The following is a 25,279-nucleotide window of genomic DNA, read 5'->3' on the forward strand; positions in this document are numbered from 1 at the left end:
TGATAATTGTCATACAATCAAGTGTCAAAAATTATGGCACAGCCATTAAGTGTTGCAGTGATCAAAAAAGGTACTCAGAAAGGAGAGAGACTTGAGCTGAGGCAAACACAGCCTTTTAGAAATGGATGTTCGGAGAGGCCTTTCGTAGAGAGGGAGAATGGGGGTGTGGGGGACGGTGTGCAGGCCTGGGAGAGCAGAGAAAGGACTGCGCAGAAGCATGTGGCGGGTGTGGAGAGCAGGGCAGGCACCAGCCCAGCAGGAGGTGAGTTGAATGAGAGGTAAGGCTGGACACTTAACCCTTACAGAGCATAGCTCAGCAGGTGATCGATACATATGTGTTCAGCTGCATTGAGAGTAAAGGAGGAGGAGACACCCATGAGCTTATCTTCTCGTGTTTCAGCTTCTTGTCAATGTGATCATTATGTCCTAGCCAGGTAATAAGTGCATATAATAAAAACCTTTGTGAATTTGTAAACTAAAAGAGGCAAATACTTTTTAGTTAGGTCCGCTGAAGAATAGGAATTCGGTGACTTTTTGATTAAGAATGTAAACACCTAAATTACAGGAAAACAGAAGGTTGCATTTTTGGAAGGTGTGGTGGGGAACATGTCCTAGCTTGCTATTGACTTCTCTATGTATATAGTTTTTCCTCCTTAAGCCACCTCTTTGGATGCCTTATCTCTTTCAAGGTAGCTTTTGTCTCTGTTTGTAGCCTAGAACAGCATTCCAGTTGAGAACCATGTTAAGCTGTCCCAAGGCTAAGCGTCATGGAGTGCAGGTATTAGAGATCTTAAAACTACATATTTCTTTGAGTAAAAGGCAGAGGGACCAGAACTGCCAGTACAGCTAAGCCCTTCTTTGAATAGTGGGTGCCTTATTAGTATTCATGAAGAGCATATCGATAACATCTTGACAGAGTTAAAGTTTCAACTTGAAGAGCTACTGCTTTTCAATAAGGAGCATATTTAAAGACACTTTTTGCATGACTAGTGAGTGAATTGCTTCTAAAATGAGAGTATTACTTTATTGAATGAGATATTTTTCATGTAATCTGTCTGCAGTTTAGAATTGTCATTAGAATTACAATAAATAATAATGATTAGCACTTGTAGGGCTTTTATCTTCAAAGAGTTTTAGAGTTAATCTAATTTAATTGTCACTTGGCATCATCAGAGATGTGTACTTGCTTTTCTACCATGAAAAGTGGTGTTCCCTTACCAGCCCCTTAATGCTTCCTTTTGGTATTTTCATGGCCTATGAGCTGTTTGTTCTACAGGAAATAGAGAGTTGGCAGATTGAAGAGCTTTATATTAGAGCTCTTTTTCCCAGGTAAGCATTTGGGTTCTTTGAGCTAGGTTTCCTGGGTCCAGTTCCAGCTCCTCTACTTGCCCTGTTACCCTGGGCACGTTACTTAACCCTGTTGCTTTAAGTGGAATTCATCATAGTAACTGCATCAGAGTGTTTTTGTGAGGATTAAATGAGAAAGTAAATATGTAGCAGTTAAATATTTAATAAATGTTAGTTGCATATTAGAATTTTTTAAAAAAATTAGGAGCATGTCATTCTGAGAAGTCATATGTGGTTAAGTGTTAGATGAGGAAATTATAAGCCAATAAATACCCTTTTCAGAAACTACTGTGTAGAAGGATCCGTGCTAGGCACTGAGACTGAAAAGGTAGTGATGGCACTTGCACTCTGAAGGTCACAACCTTTTGTGGACGTGGAGATGTCTTAGTCCATTTTATGTTGCTATAACAATACCACAAACTGAGTAATCTATAATGAACAAAAGTTTATTTGGCTCACAGTTCTGGAGGCTGGGAATTACAAGAGCATGGGGCCAATATTTGGGGAAGGCTTTTGTGCTTCATTATTCCATGGCAGAAGAGCAAGAGAGGATGAGAGTAAGAAGGGGCTAAACTTGCTTTAATAACAAACCCACTCTGGTGATGACTAATTCACTCCCACAATCACAACATTAATCCAGTCATGAGGGCAGATCCCCCATGACCGCATTGCCTCTTGTTAGGCCCTACTTCCCAACACTGTTACACTGGGGATTACCTTTGGAGGACACATTTCAGTCAAAGCGGGGTGCAGGGGAGTTGTCAAAACACTATGATAAGTGCTTGACCTAACAAAGTCAAGTACAATCAAAGCTCATAGCAGAGTGATGGACTTTGACTTAGGGCTTTCAGATAAAACAGGAGATATTTGACCCGGGTCTTGGAGGTTGAGAAGGACTTTAAGAGAAAATGGGAGACTTTTAAGGTGAGAAGGAGAAAGCCTTCAAATTTGGAGTATTTGCTGTTTTCTGTGGCAGCAGGACCCCTTGAAAGACTGAAAGCAAGATGTGACTTGAAAGTCCCAGAACTCTTTAGAAAGAATGAAAGCAGGTGGGTCCAATTTGTGTGGAAGTACTAGAGTTTCCACTATGTTACGGTGTCTTTGGGCTGGTTTTTCCTCTCCTCTACAGACTCTGGAAAAAGGCTGTGAAGTTTTGTAGTCATAATTGGACCCAGAAGAGGCCCTATTTGTGGTTAGAATATGTAGTTGTCTAGCAGTGGTATTTAATGGGCCTCCCATGCTCTCCTGTTTCACTGGGTGTGAATTTTAATGACCAGGATTTGAGTGGAATTTCATTGGACTTTTAGAAACAGTTTAAAATACCACCGTGACACAGTTCAGTGTATACTAGTGTTTTAATGATTAAAGTGTAACTGATTGCCTAAATTGTAAGACAAGACAATAGATGAGAGGATCTTATTCACAAAATTTATGACGGTGCCAAGGCACTGTTTCTGACTGTGTATCACTCAGACAAAGGAAAGGAAGCTCTCCATCTTTCTTTTTCAGTTTCTGAGGCTGCAGATTATATCATCTGGGCAGCATATGGACCACTATCAAATGGGAGACATCTGTGCTCCCTTTTGAATGACATCTTAGGATGAGTTTAAGTGAGCAGATGCTGCCTGTTAATCCCATGCTTCCCAGTCTAAAAAGCTTGTTGAGTAAAGCGGGGATTTACCAACAGTGAATGAGAATCTTCTAGACACTATGCTGGGTATTACATATGTGTTCTCACAGTAGAGCTATTATTATTTAGTTTTAACATGAGGAAAGATCAGCACAAGTATTAACTTTCCAACAGGTAGTTTGTGGTAGAGGCAGGATTCTAAAGGAAGCCTATCAGGCTCCAGTGTCCTTTTTTTTCTTCTTCTTTTAATAAATATGGCATTTGTTTTGTACTGTTTCCTTCTAAAATCTTTCTTCTTTAAGTTTCTCATGAAGTCTGACCTCAGTAAAGGTCTTTCATGAATGGGCTTGCTACTTTTTTTTTTTTTTTTTGATACAGAGTCTCACTCTGTAGCCAGGCTGGAGTGCAGTGGAATGATCTCGGCTCACTACAACCTCTGCCTCCTGGGTTCAAGCGATTCTCCGGCCCCAGCCTCGCAAGTAGCTGCAACTACAAGTGCATGCCACCAACATCCAGCTAATTTTTGTATTGTTAGTAGAAACAGGGTTTCACCACGTTGGCCCAGATGGCACAATCTCTTAACCTCGTGATCCGCCCGCCTTGGCCTCCCAAAATGCTGGGAGATTACAGACCTGAGCCACCACGCCCGGCTTAGGCTTGCTACATTTGAAGAATATAATTAAATGAAATTTTTCCTAATCTGTCAATTTACATTGAATTCAGTACAATGAATGTCTATTTAGGGTCACCTGTCCTGCCATACATAAAAAAGGGGCAAAGGGGGTACACATGGGTTGGTTTTTTTTTTTCACAAGATAAATGTTGGTAGGGGGCTTTATATCATCATTTGACAGTCTCAGCAGCATAATTTGATGATATTTAGTTTTTCAAGTACAGAGTCCATTGATAGTTAAATAACCTGATTTCAATTCTAAAATTGCAGTGCAGAATGGAAGAATAACTCCTTTTGAATAAAGTCCAACATTTGCTTCATTTACTGCATATAGGTTATTAGCTTAATTTGCTCTTGTTCTAAGACCAAGAAACCAAACTTTAAAATCTGTGGGCTTTTTAGTGGCAAAATAATGACAAGATTAGTCCTTTGTCACTTCAAAAATTAACAATTTTACCTCCTCCTCATTGTTGAAGTAAGATGAGTGATAACATTGTCTCAAAATTATGCTTTCTTTGCCCTTGTCTTTCCCAATTTTTTTCATCTTTTTAAAATTATTCTCTCTTGCTTTCTCATTACTTCTGAATCATAATCAGGAACATCATTTCCCTTCACTGTTTTGCCTTCTTTCAATAATTTGAAAATAGATCCATAAGGGATTAAGAAAGAATTAGATAACTATAAATTATTAAAGTACATAGTTTATACTTTGAGGTATTTCATAGTTATTAGATCAATTACAGTACATTTTTCTCCATTTTTCATCTGAGGTATACCATTTCCAATTCACTTACTGTTTTATTCATCTTCTGTACCTGCTAAAAATGTACCTACTTTGTTCCAGGCCCTGTGCTAGGGGTTGCCAGCCTTATTTCTCCCCAAGCCTGTGCGTCTGGTGGTTCTCAGACATCACATGCCACCTTGGTCTGTGTGTGTGAGTTGTGCACAGGTTTCAGTTGCCTTTCTTTCCCACTTAGAAAAGAATATCTGAATTCAGGAAAGTGTAAGAAATTGTAGTTAATCTTGAAGCTATCCTAGAGAATATAAATAGTGAATCATCATCACAATTTGGCACAGGAGTTTGTATCATTGTTTGTAACAATCCTCACAACTAACTGATCTTAATGATCTGATGTGCCAGGATGTTTCTGAGTATAGTCTTGGACCATTAAGAGAAAGGCCTAGCAATGGAGGTATGATGTATCTAAATAATTATAATTCAAGGGAAAATGTGGTAAGTGCCATTAGCAATGTAGAGTCTTTCTAATGTATTTCTGGGTGAGAAAGATTAATTTCTGGAGTATCAGAAAAGACATTTTCTCCAAAGTGGTATGTGGAAGTGGTACGTGGAAAGAATTAGAATTGAGGGAGGACTGAATGCAATTATTTTGAACCCAGAAAGAAGCCACATATAACCCTCATTAATTTGATTCTTGAGATCTTGTTTTCCTCTTTGAATATTGAAATTATATGTATATACACAAAAGTACACACATACCCACACATATATACATTCACACATAGTTAAATAACAATTTAATTCAAAATTTTGGGGGCTAAAGATGTATTTTTCTCTTGGCATTGGCAATCACTTTACCCTCTTCAGTTGCTAGAAGTTGCCTTACTTGCAGTTCCCCACTGATTTCTTTTACTATTTAAAATATTAGGCCCTCAAATGGGTTTAACTACCACTCAAGCAACTCATCCTGAAGTGATTACTATGTCACAGAAATAACCATTTCGTCTTCTGTCTATACAGCATTGGCATTTCTAGAAATTGAGTTACCTGTGCCAACTTTTATTTGTAGATAGAATGGGAATTGTTAAATGGACTATCAATTCACAAGAAATCTTCTCTTATTAAGAGCATACCAGATTCCTAATTCCATTTAGTTTTCAATAACTTCTTGTATTCTTGAGTTAGCCACACAAGTCATGTAATTGCTTCAGATATTCCAGCATGAGTTTCTTGCTAAGAACGCCACAAGAACATGTTTTTCTTTTTCCCCTTTCTTTTTCATGACTGGACATAGCTTTTAATAAATTAATGAAAGCCAGGTGTGGTGGCTCACACCTGTAATCCCAGCACTTTGGGAGGCCGAGGCGGGCGGATCACAAGGTCAGAAGTTCAAGACCAGACTGGCCAATATGGTGAAACCCCATCTCTACTAAAAATGCAAAAATTAGCCACTTGTGGTAGCGGGTGCCTGTAGTCCCAGCTACTCAGGAGGCTGAGGCAGAAGAATTGCTTGAACCTGGAAGGCAGAGGTTGCAGTGAGCCAAGATCACACCACTGCACTCCAACCTGGGAGACACAGCCAGACTCCGTCTCAGAAAAAAAAAAAAAAAAATTAATGAGAACTTCTATTAAAAATGAAGATGTTTTAGAAAATGATTTTATTAAAATGAGTTTTATTGTAGCATAATAATCTCTTCATCAATAGTAGACTCAGTAAATTGTGATACATTCATATTTTAGAATATAACACAATTATTTTAAAATTAGAACAATCAACATGTATTGACCTACATAGAAGGGTATGATATATGCAGCTTAAATTTTTTAATGGCTGTTTATTGATATATTTGTATATTTAAAAAGTTGTAGAATGATATAGTCCCTAAGGACATTGAAATTGGTCAAAGGATAGGCAAGCAGTTGGAGGGAGATTATTAACAGAAGAGAATCCAGAAATAGGCTCGTATACATGTGATACTTTAATGTAGGATAGAAGGAATAGTGAAAAGTTGGATTATTTAATAAATGGTATAGTTGGCTAGCTATTTTTTTAAAAAAGAATAAGCTGGATCCTTACCTCACTTATCAAAATAAATCCCAGATTGATCAAGTATTTAAATGTTTAAGTTGAAGTTGTACAAGTTCTAGGAGAAAACATTAGTGAATATTTTTTTGAAGTAAGGAAGACCTAGGCATGACCCAGAATCCAGAAACAAGAAAGACAGATAACCTATACCATATTCTCTGAATGGCTTGAGAACTAGATGAATCTTATATTATGTGTTCGTCAGTCCGAGTTTCTGTTTTAACATCGTGTTAAAAGTTTAATGGTACCACTTCTCAAGCATTTGGACTAATGCAAACATACTGAGCAAATAGGCTGCTACCTGGTGATTTTAGCAACTGTACTTGTGTTTGTATTGTCAGTATTCATGAACCATTTAAACCGATGGCATTTAATTGTATTGTTTGAGTTTTTCCATGACAGTAATTTCTATTTTAACATTACTTTGAATGAATGAATGAATGAATGAATGAATGAGAAGTAACATCAGAAAAAAAGTTGTGAGAAAACATTCAGGAAACTAACATGCAGTTACCTCTGGACCATGGTGTGGGACATGATGGAGAGGGCAAACCTCATTTTATGCTATCTTCACCTGTTTAATAGAAATATGTATTGCTTTTATCATGGAGAAGAACTTTTTTTTACATCATTGCAAAGTAATTCAGAATTTTAGGCTTCTAAAAGATTTTTGTCATGTTTATAGCTTGGCCATTTCTTAGCTTAGCCAACTGCCCGAATCTAAAACGTTGGATTCTTACAAATTACTCATTTTATTTAGTAATATTGTAAGCACAGATTTAACATGGTATAGAATGCAAAATTTAGGCCAGGTGCGGTGGCTCACGCTTGTAATCCCAGCACTTTGGGAGGCCGAGGCGGTCGGATCACGAGGTCAGGAGATCGAGACCACAGTGAAACCCCGTCTCTACTAAAAATACAAAAAATTATCCGGGTGTGGTGGCGGGCGCCTGTAGTCCCAGCTACTCGGAGAGGCTGAGGCAGGAGAATGGCGTGAACCCGGGAGGCGGAGCTTGCAGTGAGCCGAGATTGTGCCACTGCACTCCAGCCTGGGCGACAGAGTGAGACTCCGTCTCGTCTCGGGAAAAAAAAAAAAGAATGCAAAATTTGTGTAAATCATTATAGTAAAATAGCTGTCAGAGAATGCCTGGGGGGCAAGCCCCTGTGAGCTCTTCAACTCTCTTGGGAGGCATCCTTAATGTTCTTCTGATGGGAAATTGAGAAACGCTTCCCTGAGTAAATACACACAGGTGAAGACAACTGAGAACATCCTTAAGCTTACTGGGGTTTTAGGTTCAGAAGCTATGGAGAGGAGGGAAGTAGATTTCACAAAAGGCAAATTTTATTAGCTCCATTTAGCCCACTAAAATGAATGTTTCATTATGTATTTTGGATTCTCGCTGAATCCAGTAAATGAGCTAGTACATAGTTTAGTCATTAAAATTATAATCTAATTAATGCTAAAGGGAGCTAAATAAACTAATTTTAATCAAATTTACTTTTATTTATCTCGGTGTCTCTCTTTCTCTCCCTGTTTCCCTGTTTCTCTCTCTCTCTTCCTATTACAGTTCACAGTAATGAAAGGCAGTAATAGAAATAAGGATCATTCAGCAGAAGGAGAAGGGGTTGGAAAACGACCAAAACGAAAGTGTCTTCAGTGGCATCCATTGCTAGCAAAGAAACTTCTTGATTTTTCAGAAGAGGAAGAAGAGGAAGACGAAGAGGAGGATATTGATAAGGTAAGTCCCGTATTTACTATAGAAGTTTCAAGTTTATTAGAGCAAATGATAATATTCTAGAAACAATAGTGAACATGAATGATATTACAAAAGAAGTGTTTCCAAAAGCCTGTATAGCTTGAATCCTATTCAATTACTTAGTTTACGTTTTTATTCCAATTCTTGATTGCTCTTAAAGTGTTTGTACTTCCTAATAGGGTAGACTGAGACACATCCTTTTAAATACGATTTTTGTCACCTAATGATTTGTGGGTAATATTCAAATACACTGAGATAGGGATGTTCCTAAAACTTGATGTGCTCATCTGACATTCTACCCTGTGGATCTTCTGGCCTCTCTGTCTTGGCTTCTGGCCTCGCCCTGCTACCATTGGCAGTCTTAGAAGTGCTCTCTTTGTCTCTATCCGTGGGCTTCACAGCTTCTGGCTGCACTAGCCCCCAGTCTTTGTGATGACTCATTCCTCCTAGTCCCTTCTCTGGCATCAGGCATCAGCAGCTGGCTCTTCAGTCACATAACCATGCAGGTGACTTAAGAAATCGTCTCAAGTGTTCGTCCCACCCAACTCATTCAAAGTCAAAGGATTTTCTTCATGGCACTTATTGCTATTTGCCATGTATTTAGCTGTATACTTATTTATGTCTGTCTTCTCTCAGACTAGAATAGAAGCTCAGTATAAGAACAGGGGCCTTGCCTGTCTCGTCCTTTCCTCTTGCCTCAGAAATGAGAATGGTGCCTGGCACATAGTAGGTATTAAATATAGATGTATGCTGAATGAAAGAATGAGTACATATTTTGTGTCACTATGAATTTTATAAACATGTTTTTAATATTTTTCAGGCCTTCGACATCCATTCAGTCTCTCTTGGCTTTCAGCAGGAATTAAAAACATTTTTCCTCTTTTCAGACATCATCTGGATACCCTCTAAGGTCTCTCTTACTAGTGACCTTTCCTCCTTTTTCACAGAGAAAATAGAGGCCACCAGAAGTTACTCTTTTAGCTTCCTGTACACACCTATATAATTGTCTCAGTCCTTCCTAATCTTTCCTTCCACTTTTCCTGTTTCAGAGAAACAGGTTTTATTCTTCTTACTTGAGGGTATTATCAAGCTTATACATAATTTCATTTTTTAAACACATTTGCATGGGTTGATCACTTGGTCATTGAAGCAGTCTCCTGTTTCCATGAGGGCACCCACTCCTGTTTCTCTTTCTTCTTTCCTTTGGCCACCCACACCTATTTCTATTTATCCTTTCTTTTTCTTTTTTGAGAAAGGATCTCACTCTATTGCCCAAGCTAGAGTACAGTGGCACCATTTCAGCTCACTGCATCTTCCATCCACCTCCCGGGCTCAAGCAGTCTTCCCACTTCAGCTCCCTGCATAGTTGGGACCACAGGCACACACCACTAAGCCCAGCTAATTTTGTGTATATGTTATAAAGACAGGGTCTCACTATGTTGCCCAGGCTGGTCTGGAACTCATGGCTTCACGCAATCCTCCCTTCTCAACTTTTCAAAGTGCTGGGATTATAGGCACAAGCCACCATGTCTGGCCCCTCTTTCTTTCTATTTCTCCCTTCCCCACGGTTCCTTCCTAGTTTCTTTCAGTTAATGTCCCTGCATTATTTACCCCTCAAATGATTATGTTCTCTAGGCCTCCAATCTTAATTTCTACCTCCATCCTGGACTTTTCTTCTGAACTCTGGACTCATATTTCTATTTACTTGGCATATCCATTAGTTATCAACTAGAAATCTCAGTTTGAATGAATTCAAAACTAAGCTTTTGCTTTTCTTCTCCCAACCTTCTCCTGCATCTTCCCTTTCTCAGTAAAGGGCAACTGCAACATTCCCATTTGTCAGACCTGAGACCTTGTAGTTCATACTTTGCTGCTTTATTTTGCTCAAACTTCACAGCCATCCATTAGCAAATCCTCTCAAACTCTACCTTCAAGATATGTTCACAGTTTTGTTGCCCTTTTAACAGTTCCTTCCTGTACCACCTTGATCCAAGCCACCACCATTTCTAGCAGAGATTATTGTATCTACCTCCTTCTCTCCTGGTGTCTGCTCTTGCCTTCCGCGGTCCATTATCAACAAAGCAGCCAGAGGAATCCCTTCAAAATGTAAGGCCAGTTGTGCTGCTCCTGTTTCTGTGAGGGCAGGGACTCTGTGCTCACTGCTCTCTGTGCTCACTGTGTGCTCACAGCACGTAGAAGAGTGGCTGGCTCATAGCAGGAACCCAGTAAATATTTATTGGAGGAGGAATTAAAGTCATTGAGTCGTCTTCTCTTTTCACTCACACTCAGTGACATAGTCCATACTTTTAGTCTTAGCACCTTCCGTATATTGGTATCTCATATTGTTACCCTGCAGACATAGGTATCCACACAGCATTCCCCATAGCCACTTCAAATTCAGCCTGCCCAGCACTGATCTTTCTACTCTCCACCAGGCCTGATTTCTCTCATTTGAGAACAATTATTTTTTGTTGTATATGAAGAAACTTTGCCACCCAAGCCAGAATCACTCTTCCTTTTTCTGCCTTCAGATCCAATTAGTTACCAGCCACTCTTGGTTCTGCCTCATAAATATTGTCCCTGTTCTCACTCTCTGTTCCCATTACTGCTGCCTAGATTTCAGCCCTATGCCTTTTTTGCCTGGACAGCTGGAATAAATTTTTAACTGGGTTATCTAGTTTGGGTTGCTTCTAGTTTTACTCTTAAAATTCATGCTGTTGTTAGAAGTTATCTCCTTAAAATACAATCTAATGATGTCCCTCCACTGCTTAAAATCACTCATGGCTCTCAATTACATCAATGCAGCTGTGGGAACTAGTGTTGATTTTTCTTAGAAAATATTAATGAGGTCCTGGGGAAAGAAAAATAAGTTCTAAACTCTAAGAGAGTTTTTATTTCTGTTTTGTTATTCATGTATTTATGTATTTACTTTTTGATTAATAAAATAGTTACATTAAATAGCAAAACATTTTTCGATGTTCATAATTGGCAGAATGAAAAGTTGACAAACTGTGTCAAGTCAAATATTTTTATTGGTCCATACAGTTCCAAACTACTGGTTTACAGGATCAAATGCATGCGTTTAAATATGGCAGAGCACATACTTCATGAAGTGGCACAGATCATCTTCATCCTTGTCTCCCAAAGCCCTGTTCTCTTTTACATACCAGTGCTGTCGAACTGCAAGTTGATGTTCAGATATACCAGCAAGACTTAATCCCTGTTAGTTCCCCATGTCTCTCCATTGACGACCTGACACATTCTGATTTGTTTCTCCTTAATTTTTATAAATAATTTTTTTCTTTCTTTCTTTCTTTCTTTTTTTTTTTTTGAGACAGAGCCTTGCTCTGTCGCCTAGGCTGGAGTGCAGTAGTGCGATCTTGGCTCACTGCACTGCAGCCTCCTCCTCCCAGGTTCAGGTGATTCTCCTGCCTCAGCCTCCAGAGGAGCTGGGATTACAGGTGTCTGCCACCACGCCCTGCTAACTTTTGTATTTGTAGTAGAGACTGGGTTTCACCATGTCGGTCAAACTGGTCTTGAACTCCTGACCTTAGGTGATCTGCACCCTACCTTGGCCTCCCAAAGGGGTGAAATTAGAGCCACTACACCCAGCCTGATTTGTTTCTCAAAATTTAGCTCAGGCAACCTTTTCCAGGGAGGCCTTCTTGCACTTCTTCCCATCCACTAGTGCTTTGTTACCTTGCTGGTTTCTTGTTGCAGTCAGCACACTGCTTTTAAATTTATGTCTGTATGGTTTTTCCCCCTCCCAAAACATGAGGTCCTTTGTCCATCTGTTACACGTTGAATTTTATAATTTAGTAACTGAATGAAAAGTTACTCTTTTCTGAAGGGGAAATATAATTGCTTCTTCATCTTATATATTAATAGTACACGTTTTAGTTTTTTTTAGCTTCCTAGTTTCAGAATGCTAAATCAAACTCCCTTGAAAAATACAAATTATTGTTACCATTATATACATAATGAGGAAGATAAATATGTAGCCTTCACCCCCAATAATAATTCCTAACATATTTCCAAATTAGATGGCTATGACCTCAAGATTTTTTCTGTACTCTTTGTGTTTGAAGATAATTAATGGTTAATTGATTGCATTTGCAATACTCAACGGCAAAAGACTTTTTTTTTTTTTGAGACGGAGTCTCACTCTGTCACCAGGCTGGAATGTAGTGGCGCGATCTTGGCTTACTGCAACCTCCGCCTCCTGGATTCAAGCAATTCTCCTGCCTCAGCCTCCCAAGTAGCTGGGACTACAGGCATGTGCCACCATGCCCAGCTAATTTTTGTATTTTTAGTAGAGACAGGGCTTCACCATGTTGGCCAGGATCGTCTCCATTTCTTGACCTCATGATCCTCCCGCCTTGGGCTCCCAAAGTGCTGGGATTACAGGCGTGAGCCACCCGCCTGGCCAAGACTTTTTTAAAATACCAGTTGGATTAAGCAGGTGATTAGTCCTAAAGTGTCTGCTTGTAATAATTGCCCGATAAACGTTGTAATAGAAGAACACGGTTGCCTTACAGTTGTGGTTCTCAAAGAGTGATCCTCAAACCAGTAATACCAGCATCACCTGGGAACTTTTAGAGATACAAATTCTCAGGACCCACTCCATACCTCGGAATTGGAAACTCTGGGAATGGGACTTAGAACCTGTGTTTTAACAGAACCTCCAGGGATTCCAATGCATACTCAAGTTTAAGAATTAACCACTCTGCTGCATAATGCAGACTAATGGTTATAAGTTGAGTATCCCTAATCCGAAAATTCGAAACACTTCTGGTCCCAGGCATTTTAGATAAGGGATACTTAACCTGCAACTTGTCCTTCTTGATTTTAATTTTGAAAACAGAAATTAAGGAAATGGGCTTAGTAAACATTGTGGACTTCTGTTTATAGTTACATTGTTTCTAAGAAACATTATAGAATCATTTTTGCCTTAGAAAATATTTTACAATCATTATATGTTCTGAGATTCTGTAATCAGAGATGTGCTTTAAGAAAGTTAACCTGGCAGTCTTGTGCAAGAAGTATTGTAACGAGGATGAAAAACGGGAAAACTAGGCATAGGCCAAAGTGGTACTAGGGCAGTGGGAATGAGAATCACCCAGATGGAATGGACAGATTCGGAGCTTTATAGAAGTCCTTGAAGACCTTGAACAATGATGTAATGAAGTGTAGGAAAAAAGAGGATTCAAAATTGATTTTGAAGGTTTAAGCCTAGAGGAGTTTATTCCTATCACCAGAGCATTTCACTAAACCAGAAAGCTTGACATTTATAAGTTTGAAGATTTATTGTGTAGTTCTTCTTTCAAATAATCATGTTAAATATCGATTTTGGTTTTTTACACTACAAGACTCGTGATGCTTGCAGAAACATTGAGTAGTCTATACTGCCTTTTTATGTCTTACTTTCATGTTGAATATTCTCATATTATTAGCTGTAGAAAAAGGCACTTTTCAAAGCGGAGAAAGACACTTTTCAAAGCAGAGAAAAACATCATATATTTTATGTGGATATTGTTAATCTTGATGCCCATTAACCACAGAATGGGTTTACTCATTCATTCAACAATTAGTTACGTACTAGTATTATATCAGACATTGAGCTAGGCACTATGGTTGTAAAGGTGAATAAGAGCTTTTGTCCTCAAAGAGCTCACTGTTTAGTGAGAGAGAAAAAAATGTAAGCAATTATAACACAATGTAATATATGCTGTAATAGAGACATGCACAGGTTGCTATAGAAACTAAGCAGAAGGATACATCATAAGTTAGTTACCAACCATGAACAGTGGTTGTTAATTTTTTAAATTTATATTTTTTTCAATGTGTAAGTTGTTTAAATGGAGCTAAGAAAAAATACAATTTGCAAACCAAGACTAACTGTTAAATCAAAATTATCCAAAATATGTTAAAGATCTGGCTTTGTTTTTGTTGGTAATAGGTTCAACTTCTTGGGGCCGATGGCCTAGAGCAAGATGTTGGTGAAACTGAAGATGATGAATCACCAGAGCAGCGAGCCCGGAGACCAATGAATGCATTTCTTTTATTTTGCAAACGCCATCGCTCTCTTGTACGTCAGGAACACCCCAGGCTTGATAACCGAGGTGCTACCAAGATACTAGCTGATTGGTGGGCTGTTCTTGATCCAAAGGAAAAGCAGAAATACACAGACATGGCCAAGGAGGTAGGTTACAATGACAAGGTATTCTGATAGCTAAGAGCAACCAGTCCTGAAACTCCCAGTCAACAAATACGAAGCACCTGTTGAAGGTCTAGCAATGAGAAGGTGAATCGTGAATCAGATGTTAAGTAAAAACATAAGCACTTTCTTTGTATGACTTGTTCCTGTTCCTGTGTTCCAAGTCCATGTGGAAATGCTGGTGGAGGTGCCAAGAACAATATATTAACAAGAAGTTTTTTCTCATTGTCTATACCCCACTGATTGATATAAGGGATTGATTTATTGTGAAGGTTTATTATGAATGGTTTACAGTGAATGGTGATTTGTGTATTTATTATGGTAATTTACTATGAATGGTGATTTTTTTTCTTTTTTAAGTTTTTCTAGAAACTCTACTTTTATTGTCAGAGAATGCCTGTGGTAAAGTTGACAATCTTAGGTTACTCTAGTTATATCATGGGAAAGAGTCTTGATCTAGTTCTGATGCTAAATAGCTTTGTGGCCATATCCATAAGTCAACCTCTGCATCTCAGCTTCTTTTTTTTTCTTTCCTAATGTTATTGGAATGAGAAAGTTAGACAAAGATTTGTATCCTTTCTAGTGCTAACATTTTTTGATTTTGTAACAAACGAAATTATCAAGAAATATGCTTTGACTTGTTTCTGTTCTGTAGGTAGTGCTGCATGAATATTTAAAACCAATAAATGATTGAATACCAGTGGAAAAGGATGTACTGCAAGGTGTGCATGCCTGTAAATACTGTGTAGGCGGTAGTTAGTGGGTAGTATTTCCATGCAGGAAGGCTATTCAGAAAGGTGGGACATTAATCACTTCCAGAATGATAGCAGTTAATAAATTTCTGCAAAAATTGTATCATGGTTCTTTTACTATATTTGGAATTAATGTGAGACCATTATACACTTAAATGTATTGTGATGGATTTAGCTCCAAGTAAGGGATAAGCAAAGCAATATTACTATGGCTAAACTTGAAAGGAATAATTCTAACAGTATTTCCTCAGTGTTGCAACTTGCAGAAAGATCTTGATTCATGAAAACCCCTGTCACCCAAACACTTGGTTAAGTTTTATCAAAAAATGAACCAGCAGGGGACAAAATACAGAGTTTCAAGGCATTTTTTTTTTAACCCAGTTTCAGGTATTTTATTATAAGCAAAATAAAACAGACTAGGAAAGTCGTTAATCTCTTCTTTAACATAATTAAAGTTTTAAGTAAGCTTTCCCTCCATCATCAGCTTTTATTTTTCTTTTTCTTTTTTTTTCTTTTTTATTATTATTATACTTTAGGTTTTAGGGTACATGTGCACAATGTGCAGGTTTGTTACATATGTATCCATGTGCCGTGTTGGTTTGCTGCACCCATTAACTCGTCATTTAGCATTAGGTATATCTCCTAATGCTGTCCCTCCCCCCTCCCCCCACCCCACAATAGTCCCCGGAGTGTGATGTTCCCCTTCCTGTGTCCATGAGTTCTCATTGTTCAATTCCCACCTATGAGTGAGAACATGCGGTGTTTGGTTTTTTTGTCCTTGCGATAGTTTACTGAGAATGATGGTTTCCAGCTTCATCCATGTCCCTACAAAGGACATGAACTCATCATTTTTTATGGCTGCATAGTATTCCATGGTGTATATGTGCCACATTTTCTTAATCCAGTCTATCATTGTTGGACATTGATAGACATGTTGGTTCCAAGTCTTTGCTATTGTGAATAGTGCTGCAACAAACATACGTGTGCATGTGTCTTTATAGCAGCATGATTTATAGTCCTTTGGGTATATACCCAGTAATGGGATGGCTGGGTCAAATGGTATTTCTAGTTCTAGATCCCTGAGGAATCACCACACTGACTTCCACAATGGTTGAACTAGTTTACAGTCCCACCAACAGTGTAAAAGTGTTCCTGTTTCTCCACATCCTCTCCAGCACCTGTTGTTTCCTGACTTTTTAATGATGGCCATTCTAACTGGTGTGAGATGGTATCTCATTGTGGTTTTGATTTGCATTTCTCTGATGGCCAGTGATGATGAGCATTTTTTCATGTATTTTTTGGCTGCATCCTTTTGAGAAGTGTCTGTTCATGTCCTTCGCCCACTTTCTGATGGGGTTGTTTGTTTTTTTTCTTGTAAATTTGAGTTCATTATAGATTCTGGATATTAGCCCTTTGTCAGATGAGTAGGTTGCAAAAATTTTCTCCCATTCTGTAGGTTGCCTGTTCACTCTGATGGTAGTTTCTTTTGCTGTGCAGAAGCTCTTTAGTTTAATGAGATCCCATTTGTCAATTTTGGCTTTTGTTGCCATTGCTTTTGGTGTTTTAGACTCAAGGCATTTTATTAGACATCTCAGTATGTGAAAAAATAATTCTTCCAGGTGCTATGCCTTTATTGAGTTAATTAGCTAAAAACATAAACATAAAAATTTAAAAAAATACAACATAAAAATTTCTTAAGAAGTGTTTATGGAAATTTGAATCTAAATTATTAGCATAGTTGCTACTATGAATTGGAATTGTTAGTAATTATATTAGCATAATTATTATATTAGTATTTATAATTATATTAGTATAATTATTAATTTTATTAGTATTAATATAACTATTATAATAGTATTAATGATTATAATATGATTGTTAATTATAATAGTATTAATAATTATAAATATAATAATTATTATATAATTAATCATACAAGACTTCAAGAATTGACTGTTAAAGACAGGATTTTAACTATATAGGGCCTGTAGAAAATTTGAAATCAATTACAGTAACCTACATGTTTTAAATATTTCATTAGATTTCCATAGTATAACAGTAATTAACAGTAAAACTTTCCCACTAAATAGCCTTACATTTTTCATAGTCATGCTTATATAGTAAAATAAATAATTATCTGCAACCTCATAGGGAAATGGCATAAGCTTCCTATAATTAAATACTTGAGTTTGTTTTAGATTGCTGTTTTTGGATAACATGCAGCCTGTCTCCAGTATATTGTTTGTTGTTTCTTAAAAACTCCTAATTTACAAACCCAATAGGTGGCCACTTTTAAGAAGAGGAAGTATTATTTTCATACAGGAAATCCCTTACTAATTAATTAGGTTCACAATATTTGCCATTGTGGCACTAAAATGAAATCTGTTAAGGTGGCCCAGTGCAATCTAAGTGTGGAGACTATAACTGGATGTTCCACGTTATAATTTGCCTAGTTTGTAGTTGCTGTTATGAAATGTTGCCTCATCTCTACTGCAAAGTGTAGAAGATTCAGCTACTTTCAAAATTATTGCACAATTGGTCTCTAGTCGTAGGTGATTCCTACTTGTTTCAACTTACTTTCTAAATGGTTTTGCAGTTACGTTAAAGGGCATGTAATTGTGCTGGTGCTTTTTGTGTTAATATTGCAGCCTTAATTGGAATGTCAGTTCAGTGAGCAAATAATAAGTGCCTTCAATTTAACCAGGTTTTGTGATAGTTGCTAGTGATACAAGGCCGTTGATAAATATGGTCTGTTTTTCAAGGCTTCCCCAACACACAATCATTTTTAAAACTCTTTTTACATGTGTAACCTTTAAATTTTAAACCTCAAATTTTAGATGTCCATTAGGGTGCAAGACAGATTCTTTCAGCATAGTGTGTGGATGTGGATGTGAATGCTTAGGTGGTATTTGCCAGTATCTGTCCTGCCATTATCAGTTGAGTGAGAAATGTTTCCTTTTTCTTGTTATTTTTAAAAGAAGTATATTTTAAAGTCAAGAGTGAATAATAATACAACTTTGAAAGGATTATTTGTTTACCTGTTCATGAAAATTTCCTCTGACCTCTTTCCTTGCTCCTGATTATCTTATATTATTGCATCTGGTAAGACAAAGCACCTGTTCTGGGATTTGTTTTTAGTTTCTTAAATTATTGCCAGTACTAATTTGCATTGCTGGAAAAAAATGGCTGATGGCACATTTTGTGTTCTCTGATGAACCTTATTAAAGCAATAATTCGTTAGTAATTTTTAAAAGATTATTCTAAGGATACAACCTGGGTTGCTTTCTTAAATTCAGTAATGTACATGATGATGCAATATTGTGGATGTTCACAGGTTCTAATTTTTGAATGTGTGACTGCCTGTTAGGAGATACAAAACAATTATATCTTTCCTTTTAACATCTTCATTATGTACTCTTACAGGAATACAGATCTCTGCATTTTTGCCTACAATACTGCTGGAACCTTCTATTTGCAATTTAAACTAATTATCATAATGAATTGAGGATAAATTGAGAGGATCACACATCTTGAACTTCAGCTAGAACAGAGTACAAAGAGAAGGGGAGGATTTGAAAAGCTTAAACAATTTGAATGATTTTATCATACCCATTGTTTTAGCATCAGAGGCATGAGGCAGAATGTGTGCATTTATTGATTGATTGGTCCTTTTTGTGCTTAGCATATAAAGTAAGCACCAACCTGTAAAGTGAGTTATGATTATTCCCATTATTCAGAGCAGGAACCTAAGGCTCTGAAGGAGTTAGTGTCTTGACAGACCATACTTTAGTATACAGTGGAGCTGGGATATTCTTTCCCATTTGACTCCTGTTTGTTCTTCTAATACGTATATCACCCTACCCACTTTAGATGCCTGAAAGATAAGTAGATTTGGGTAATTATGGCAAGAATGGTAACAATAAAATGTCATGAGTCTTACAGGAAGAATCTGCTTGTGCTGGGGAGGGAAGTGGGTGGAAGTGGATCAGGAAAGGCTTTATAAAGTAGGCAGAATTTGGCCTGGGTTTTTGTATAAGGATTCAGAGAGAAGGAAAAGGGTAAGAGTAGAAGTGGGAAACTGAAATCAATTTCAGGAACCAGATAGTTTGTTTCACCTGGAGCCTAGGTTATAGATAGAAGAGTAACAGAAAATGATGATATAAAGGTAAATAAGGCAGAAGCCACGAGAGACCAGACTTAAAAGTTTGGAGGTTCAGCTGTGTGCCAATAAAACAGCTATGGAATTAAATGTAATAAAATGCAACTTGAACGTGAACTATACTAGCCCTTTGAAAGTGTTGGTATCTATTTTTGTCAATACTCTGGGAAAGGTTTTCACCACCACAAAACTCCATGGGTTTTTTATTGATTAGTTGTTTCATATTTCTTCAAGACAAAATGAATCTATTTTTGATTATTTATTTTCAGCTGGGATAATTTTTGTAAAGACCATTCATTCCCTTGTTTCGGGTTCATCAGATATGGACTCTTTTCCAAAGAAAATACTCTCTCATTTACTCTTCTATTATAATCTGGAGAACTTTTCTTAACTGTTATGCATCATGCTTAACAAATAGTATAATTTGTATTCTTGCAAGCATGCTATAGCACTTTGCCTACTATTAGAGTAGCACCTCATTTATCCAGCATTCTGAGAAATAGCTGCTATACCTAAGTGATTTCCACATAGATGAAACTTTACTCTTCTTCTAAAAACTTTTATTTTATGTATTTATCCTAGAAATTTCATTAAAATTTTGTTTACATACTTTCTCAAAGTATTCAGAACATCTTTTGACTTTTTTTGAAACCTTTAACACACTATTTCCACAGGAATTACCTTATGATCTGTGACTTGGTGAGACTTTTGTGAATAATGTTTTGTCTATATAGTAATTCTCAACTATTTTATTCCTTGAATTTCCTCTCTGCTTTTCCATAGTTGTTTTGTTTTTTGTTTTGTTTTGTTTTTTGTTTTGTTTTGTTTTTTTGAGGGGGTTGGGGGTTCCACCCTCAGCTAGCACTTGCCATTTCTCTCCTCCGTCAGCCCCTTTTGGCGACTTCTAATCAAATGGCTTACACTTTTTGAGTATGGTTTAATTAGGGGCCCCACCACATTTGTGGGATATAGATAGTAAACCTAAAGATGTGTGCTTTGTGTTTCACAACATTCCTTGCTTCTGAGACCTTTTCCATTCCTGTGTTCCAGATATTAGAACTTTCTTACTGTGTTTAAAGAAATATTCAGATGTTTGCTTTTGGAATGATAATAACTTTGTGAATATTGCTGTATCATGTCCAGGTTCTTTTATAAACATTTGAATGTTTATAAACTCATTTTATTAAGTTAAATTATTAAATTCTAACTCATTTAACCTCCCTTCTCATACTGTTTTGAATTGCCACATCTGTAAAATGGCAATTAAGATGCCTGCCCTCACAGAGTTGATGTAAGATACAAATAAGGAAATATATGTACAAGCATTACATAAAGTTTAAAGCTCTATACAAATGTTAGTTTTAGGGTTATTTCTGATAAGCAGCTTTATGTTGGTTTCTCTTTCATACTTCTCTATCTAAATGATTATTATTTTATTATGAACGGTTAATACATTGAAGGGCTACTAAAATGCAAAATTAGTCTTTGAAACACAAAAATGAACAAAACTAAAAATATCATTTGCCCAGTTTGGCCAATACTGTCCAGTGTTATTAATAGCCTCTAGCAACATAGATGTTAATTAAGTGAACTATTTGATTTTGAAATATTATTCCATTTGCCAATTGTTAAGTAAACACTTGTATTTAGATATTCAAATAAATTTATAAAGACTATAAAAACTCCATAACTAGTGAATAATAAATTGAGAATTTAAACTGTGTCTCTCAAAACTCGTTTTGGTGTTTGGTTTCAGGTGTTAATTTTCAGATTGACAGATCTTAGTAGACAGATCACTGTCTACTTTTTAAAAAGTAGTAAAATTATATTTTTAAATAAATTCTGAAATTTCAACTTTTAAAATTAGTGCACACTGATTAAACTGACTCTTCTCATAATTACTCAAATTAAGGAGTAAAATTATACTTGTAAAAAAACTACTATTGCCATAATAATTTTCACCCTTATAGCCAAATGAAGTAGCCAGTTCCTTGCTTTCAAATTTTCATTTATGACATTTTCACAACACAACAAGCAAATAATTTCCTGATCACATATTCAAACCACTTTTTCAAGTGTATAATTTCTGTTGGAGTGGCTTTATTATTAAAGTTTTGCAGGTTTAATGTAGAACTTAAAATATTGTTGTTCAGTCAAACCATAAATTTAATTCAATTTTCTGTCAGTGAAATAGTCTAACTAATTTTCTTTCTGTTAAAAACAGCTAGCAAGAATAATTCAGATCAGATAATGCATTGCGTTATATTATCCTAACGATAATTTTTAAATTTTTATGAAGGAAAGGTCCTCAAACTAAGGAAGTACAGATTAGTACCACTTATCAGATAATTCCTTCTCTTCTTCCACCCTTGTATAATGTGATTTCTGCTCGTGGATGGGAAGAGAAACAGCTGTCTCAGAATTTATTATGCTAGATATTCACTTAGCCCTCTATCGCATATATGATGATACAGTAAAACATTTGTTATATCTCTTTCTCAAAAATCCAATAATTTCTAGTTTAATCTCTTTTTCACAATTTTGGTAGATGATACTTCATGTATTTGCACCAGAGTCATCTATCTTTATTTATACAGACATTCTCGGGGTCCCTCCTGACTGAATCTCACTAGGGCTGCCACTTCTCTTTCACCCTGTTGAAAAGATCTAGACTGTAATAATAACTAGAAATACTAGTGGACTTTTAGATAGCACCTCCTCCCAAATAAAAATAGGTAAATGGAGAACAGTTGGTAAGTCTATATTTTATTAAAATTAAACTGCTTTTGTTCATCAAATTTGCATTTTTTATAAATGATCTGGAAAAATAATGTTGAGAATCCATTTTTATTTTATTTTTATTGATTTTTTAAAATTTTTTTATTATACTTTAAGTTCTAGGGTACATGTGCACAACGTGCAGGTTTGTTACATACGTATACATGTGCCATGTTGGTTTGCTGCACCCATTAACTCATCATTTACATTAGGTATAACTCCTAATGCTATCCCTCCCCCCTCCCCCCGTCCCACAACAGGCCCCGGTGTGTGATGTTCCCCTTCATGTGTCCAAGTGTTCTCATTGTTCAATTCCCACCTATGAGTGAGAACAGGTGGTGTTTGGTTTTTTGTCCTTGCGATAGATAGTTTTCTGAGAACGATGGTTTCCAGCTTCATCCATGTCCCTACAAAGGACATGAACTCATCATTTTTTATGGCTGCGTAGTATTCCATGTTGTGTATGTGCCACATTTTCTTTTTTTTTTTTTTCTTTTTTTTTTTTGAGACGGAGTCTCGCTCTGTCGCCCAGGCTGGAGTGCAGTGGCGCAATCTCGGCTCACTGCAAGCTCCGCCTCCTGGGTTCACACCATTCTCCTGCCTCAGCCTCTCCGAGTAGCTGGGACTACAGGCGCCCGCCACCACGCCCGGCTAATTTTTTGTGTTTTTAGTAGAGACGGGGTTTCACCGTGGTCTCAATCTCCTGACCTCATGATCCGCCCGCCTCAGCCTCCCAAAGTGCTGGGATTACAAGCGTGAGCCACCGCGCCCGGCTACGTTTTTTTAATCCAGTCTATCATTGTTGGACATTTAGGTTGGTTCCAAGTCTTTGCTATTGTGAATAGTGCCTCAATAAACATACATGTGCATGTGTCTTTATAGCAGCATGATTTGTAATCCTTTGGGTATATACCCAGTAATGGGATGGCTGGGTCAAATGGTATTTCTAGTTCTAGATCCCTGAAGGATTGCCACACCAACTTCCACAATGGTTGTACTAGTTTACAGTCCCACCAACAGTGTAAAAGTGTTCCTATTTCTCCACATCCTCTCCAGCACCTGTTGTTTCCTGACTTTTTAATGATCGCCATTCTAACTGGTGTGAGATGGTATCTCACTGTGGTTTTGATTTGCATTTCTCTGATGGCCAGTGATGATGAGCATTTTTTCATGTGTTTTCTTAGAGTGACAAGGATTGCAGGTGGGGGGAAGGGCAGTATGGGGACATGATTGAAAGCTCAGGATCTAGGAAACGGAAGACCTTGTTTTCATTCCTAGTGCCATCATGTGCTGGCAGAGTGGCCTTGGGCATGCTGCTTAAGGTTTGTCATTCTCAGTTGCTTTATACTTAAGGTATATTCATTGTAGGATCTTTTGCCTAGAGTTGTATTAAGGATTAAAGAAATTAATTCGTGTAAAGTGGCCAGTGATGATGAGCATTTTTTCATGTGTCTGTTGGCTGCATAAATGTCTTCTTTTGAGAAGTGTCTGTTCATATCCTTTGCCCACTTTTTGATGGGGTTGTTTTTTTCTTGTAAATTTGTTTGAGTTCTTTGTAGATTCTGGATATTAGCCCTTTGTCAGATGAGGAGACTGCAAAAATTTTCTCCCATTCTTTAGGTTGCCTGTTCACTCTGATGGTAGTTTCTTTTGCTGTGCAGAAGTTGTTTAGTTTAATTAGATCCCATTTGTCAATTTTGGCTTTTGTTGCCATTGCTTTTGGTGTTTTAGACATGAAGTCCTTGCCCATGACTATGTCCTGAATGGTATTGCCTAGGCTTTCTTCTAGGGTTTTTATGGTTTTAGGTCTAACATGTAAGTCTTTAATCCATCTTGAATTAATTTTTGTGTAAGGTGTAAGGAAGGGATCCAGTTTCAGCCTTCTACATATGTCTAGCCAGTTTTCCCAGCACCATTTATTAAATAGGGAATCCTTTCCCTATTTCTTGTTTTTGTCAGGTTTGTCAAAGATCAGATGGTTGTAGATGTGTGGTATTATTTCTGAGGGCTCTGTTCTGTTCCATTGATCTATATCTCTGTTTTGGTACCAGTATGGTGCTGTTTTGGTTACTGTAGCCTTGTAGTATAGTTTGAAGTCAGGTAGCGTGATGCCTCCAGCTTTGTTCTTTTTGCTTAGGATTGACTTGGCAATGCAGACTCTTTGTTTGGTTCCATATGAACTTTAAAGTAGTTTTTTCCAATTCTGTGAAGAAAGTCATTGGTAGCTTGATGAGGATGGCACTGAATCTATAAATTACCTTTGGCAGTATAGCCATTTTCACCATATTGATTCTTCCTATCCATCAGCATTGAATGTTCTTCCATTTGTTTGTGTCCTCTTTTATTTATGAGCAGTGGTTTGTAGTTCTCCTTGAAGAGGGCCTTCACATCCCTTGTATGTTGCATTCCTAGGTATTTTATTTTCTTTGAAGCAATTGTGAATGGGAGTTCACTCATGATTTGGCTCTCTGTTTGTCTGTGATTGGTGTATAAGAATGCTTGTGATTTTTGCACATTGATTTTGTATCCTGAGACCTTGCTGAAGTTGCTAATCAGCTTAAGGAGATTTTGGGCTGAGACGATGGGGTTTTCTAGATATACAATCATGTCCTCTGCAAACAGGGACAATTTGACTTCCTCTTTTGCTAATTGAATAACCTTTGTTTCTTTCTCTTGCCTGATTGCCCTGGCCAGAACTTCCAGCACTATGTTGAATAGGAGTGGTGAGAGAGGGCATCCCTGTCTTTTGCCAGTTTTCGAAGGGAATGCTTCCAGTTTTTTGTAAATGATCTGGAAAAGTAATGTTGAGACTCCATTTTTAAAAGATTGACAGAATATTGTCTTTTGTCACCTAAGAATGCCATTGTTAAATATTAAGTAGACAAAATACTGTGACAAAGGGTATTTGATGCCAATACTGAATAATAGTAAAATCAGTAGCAGGATTTCTAATTTATTATTCTTGCTGCTGAAGTGTGGTAGTGGATGGGGCCTGAGAGAAAGGATCCAGCATTTACCAAGCACCGCATGTAAGTCAGGAACTATGTGTCTACTGCAAAGTGGGATTCCCTTAGCTTATCTAATTGGTTGGAAATTTGCAGAAAGAAATTGGAAGCCATGAGGTGAATTTTTATTTAATGG

General features: G+C 37.3%; 1 protein-coding gene across 15 annotated transcripts in view; it reads left to right on the forward strand.

Annotated features, from left to right (window-relative positions):
- Window positions 1-25,279, forward strand: part of BBX (BBX high mobility group box domain containing) — a 298,279-nt gene that overhangs the window by 179,599 nt on the left and 93,401 nt on the right. For all 15 annotated transcript variants that reach the window (XM_063630605.1, XM_063630602.1, XM_063630604.1 and 12 more), the window contains 2 exons: window positions 8,044-8,214; window positions 14,192-14,434. In XM_063630605.1, the coding sequence (XP_063486675.1) occupies window positions 8,053-8,214; window positions 14,192-14,434 (405 nt within the window). In that variant the 5' untranslated portion in view covers window positions 8,044-8,052. Of the gene's footprint in view, window positions 1-8,043; window positions 8,215-14,191; window positions 14,435-25,279 lie in introns of those variants that run through there.

The sequence above is a fragment of the Symphalangus syndactylus genome, chromosome 21, assembly GCF_028878055.3.
Source record: "Symphalangus syndactylus isolate Jambi chromosome 21, NHGRI_mSymSyn1-v2.1_pri, whole genome shotgun sequence".
NCBI lineage: Eukaryota > Metazoa > Chordata > Mammalia > Primates > Hylobatidae > Symphalangus > Symphalangus syndactylus.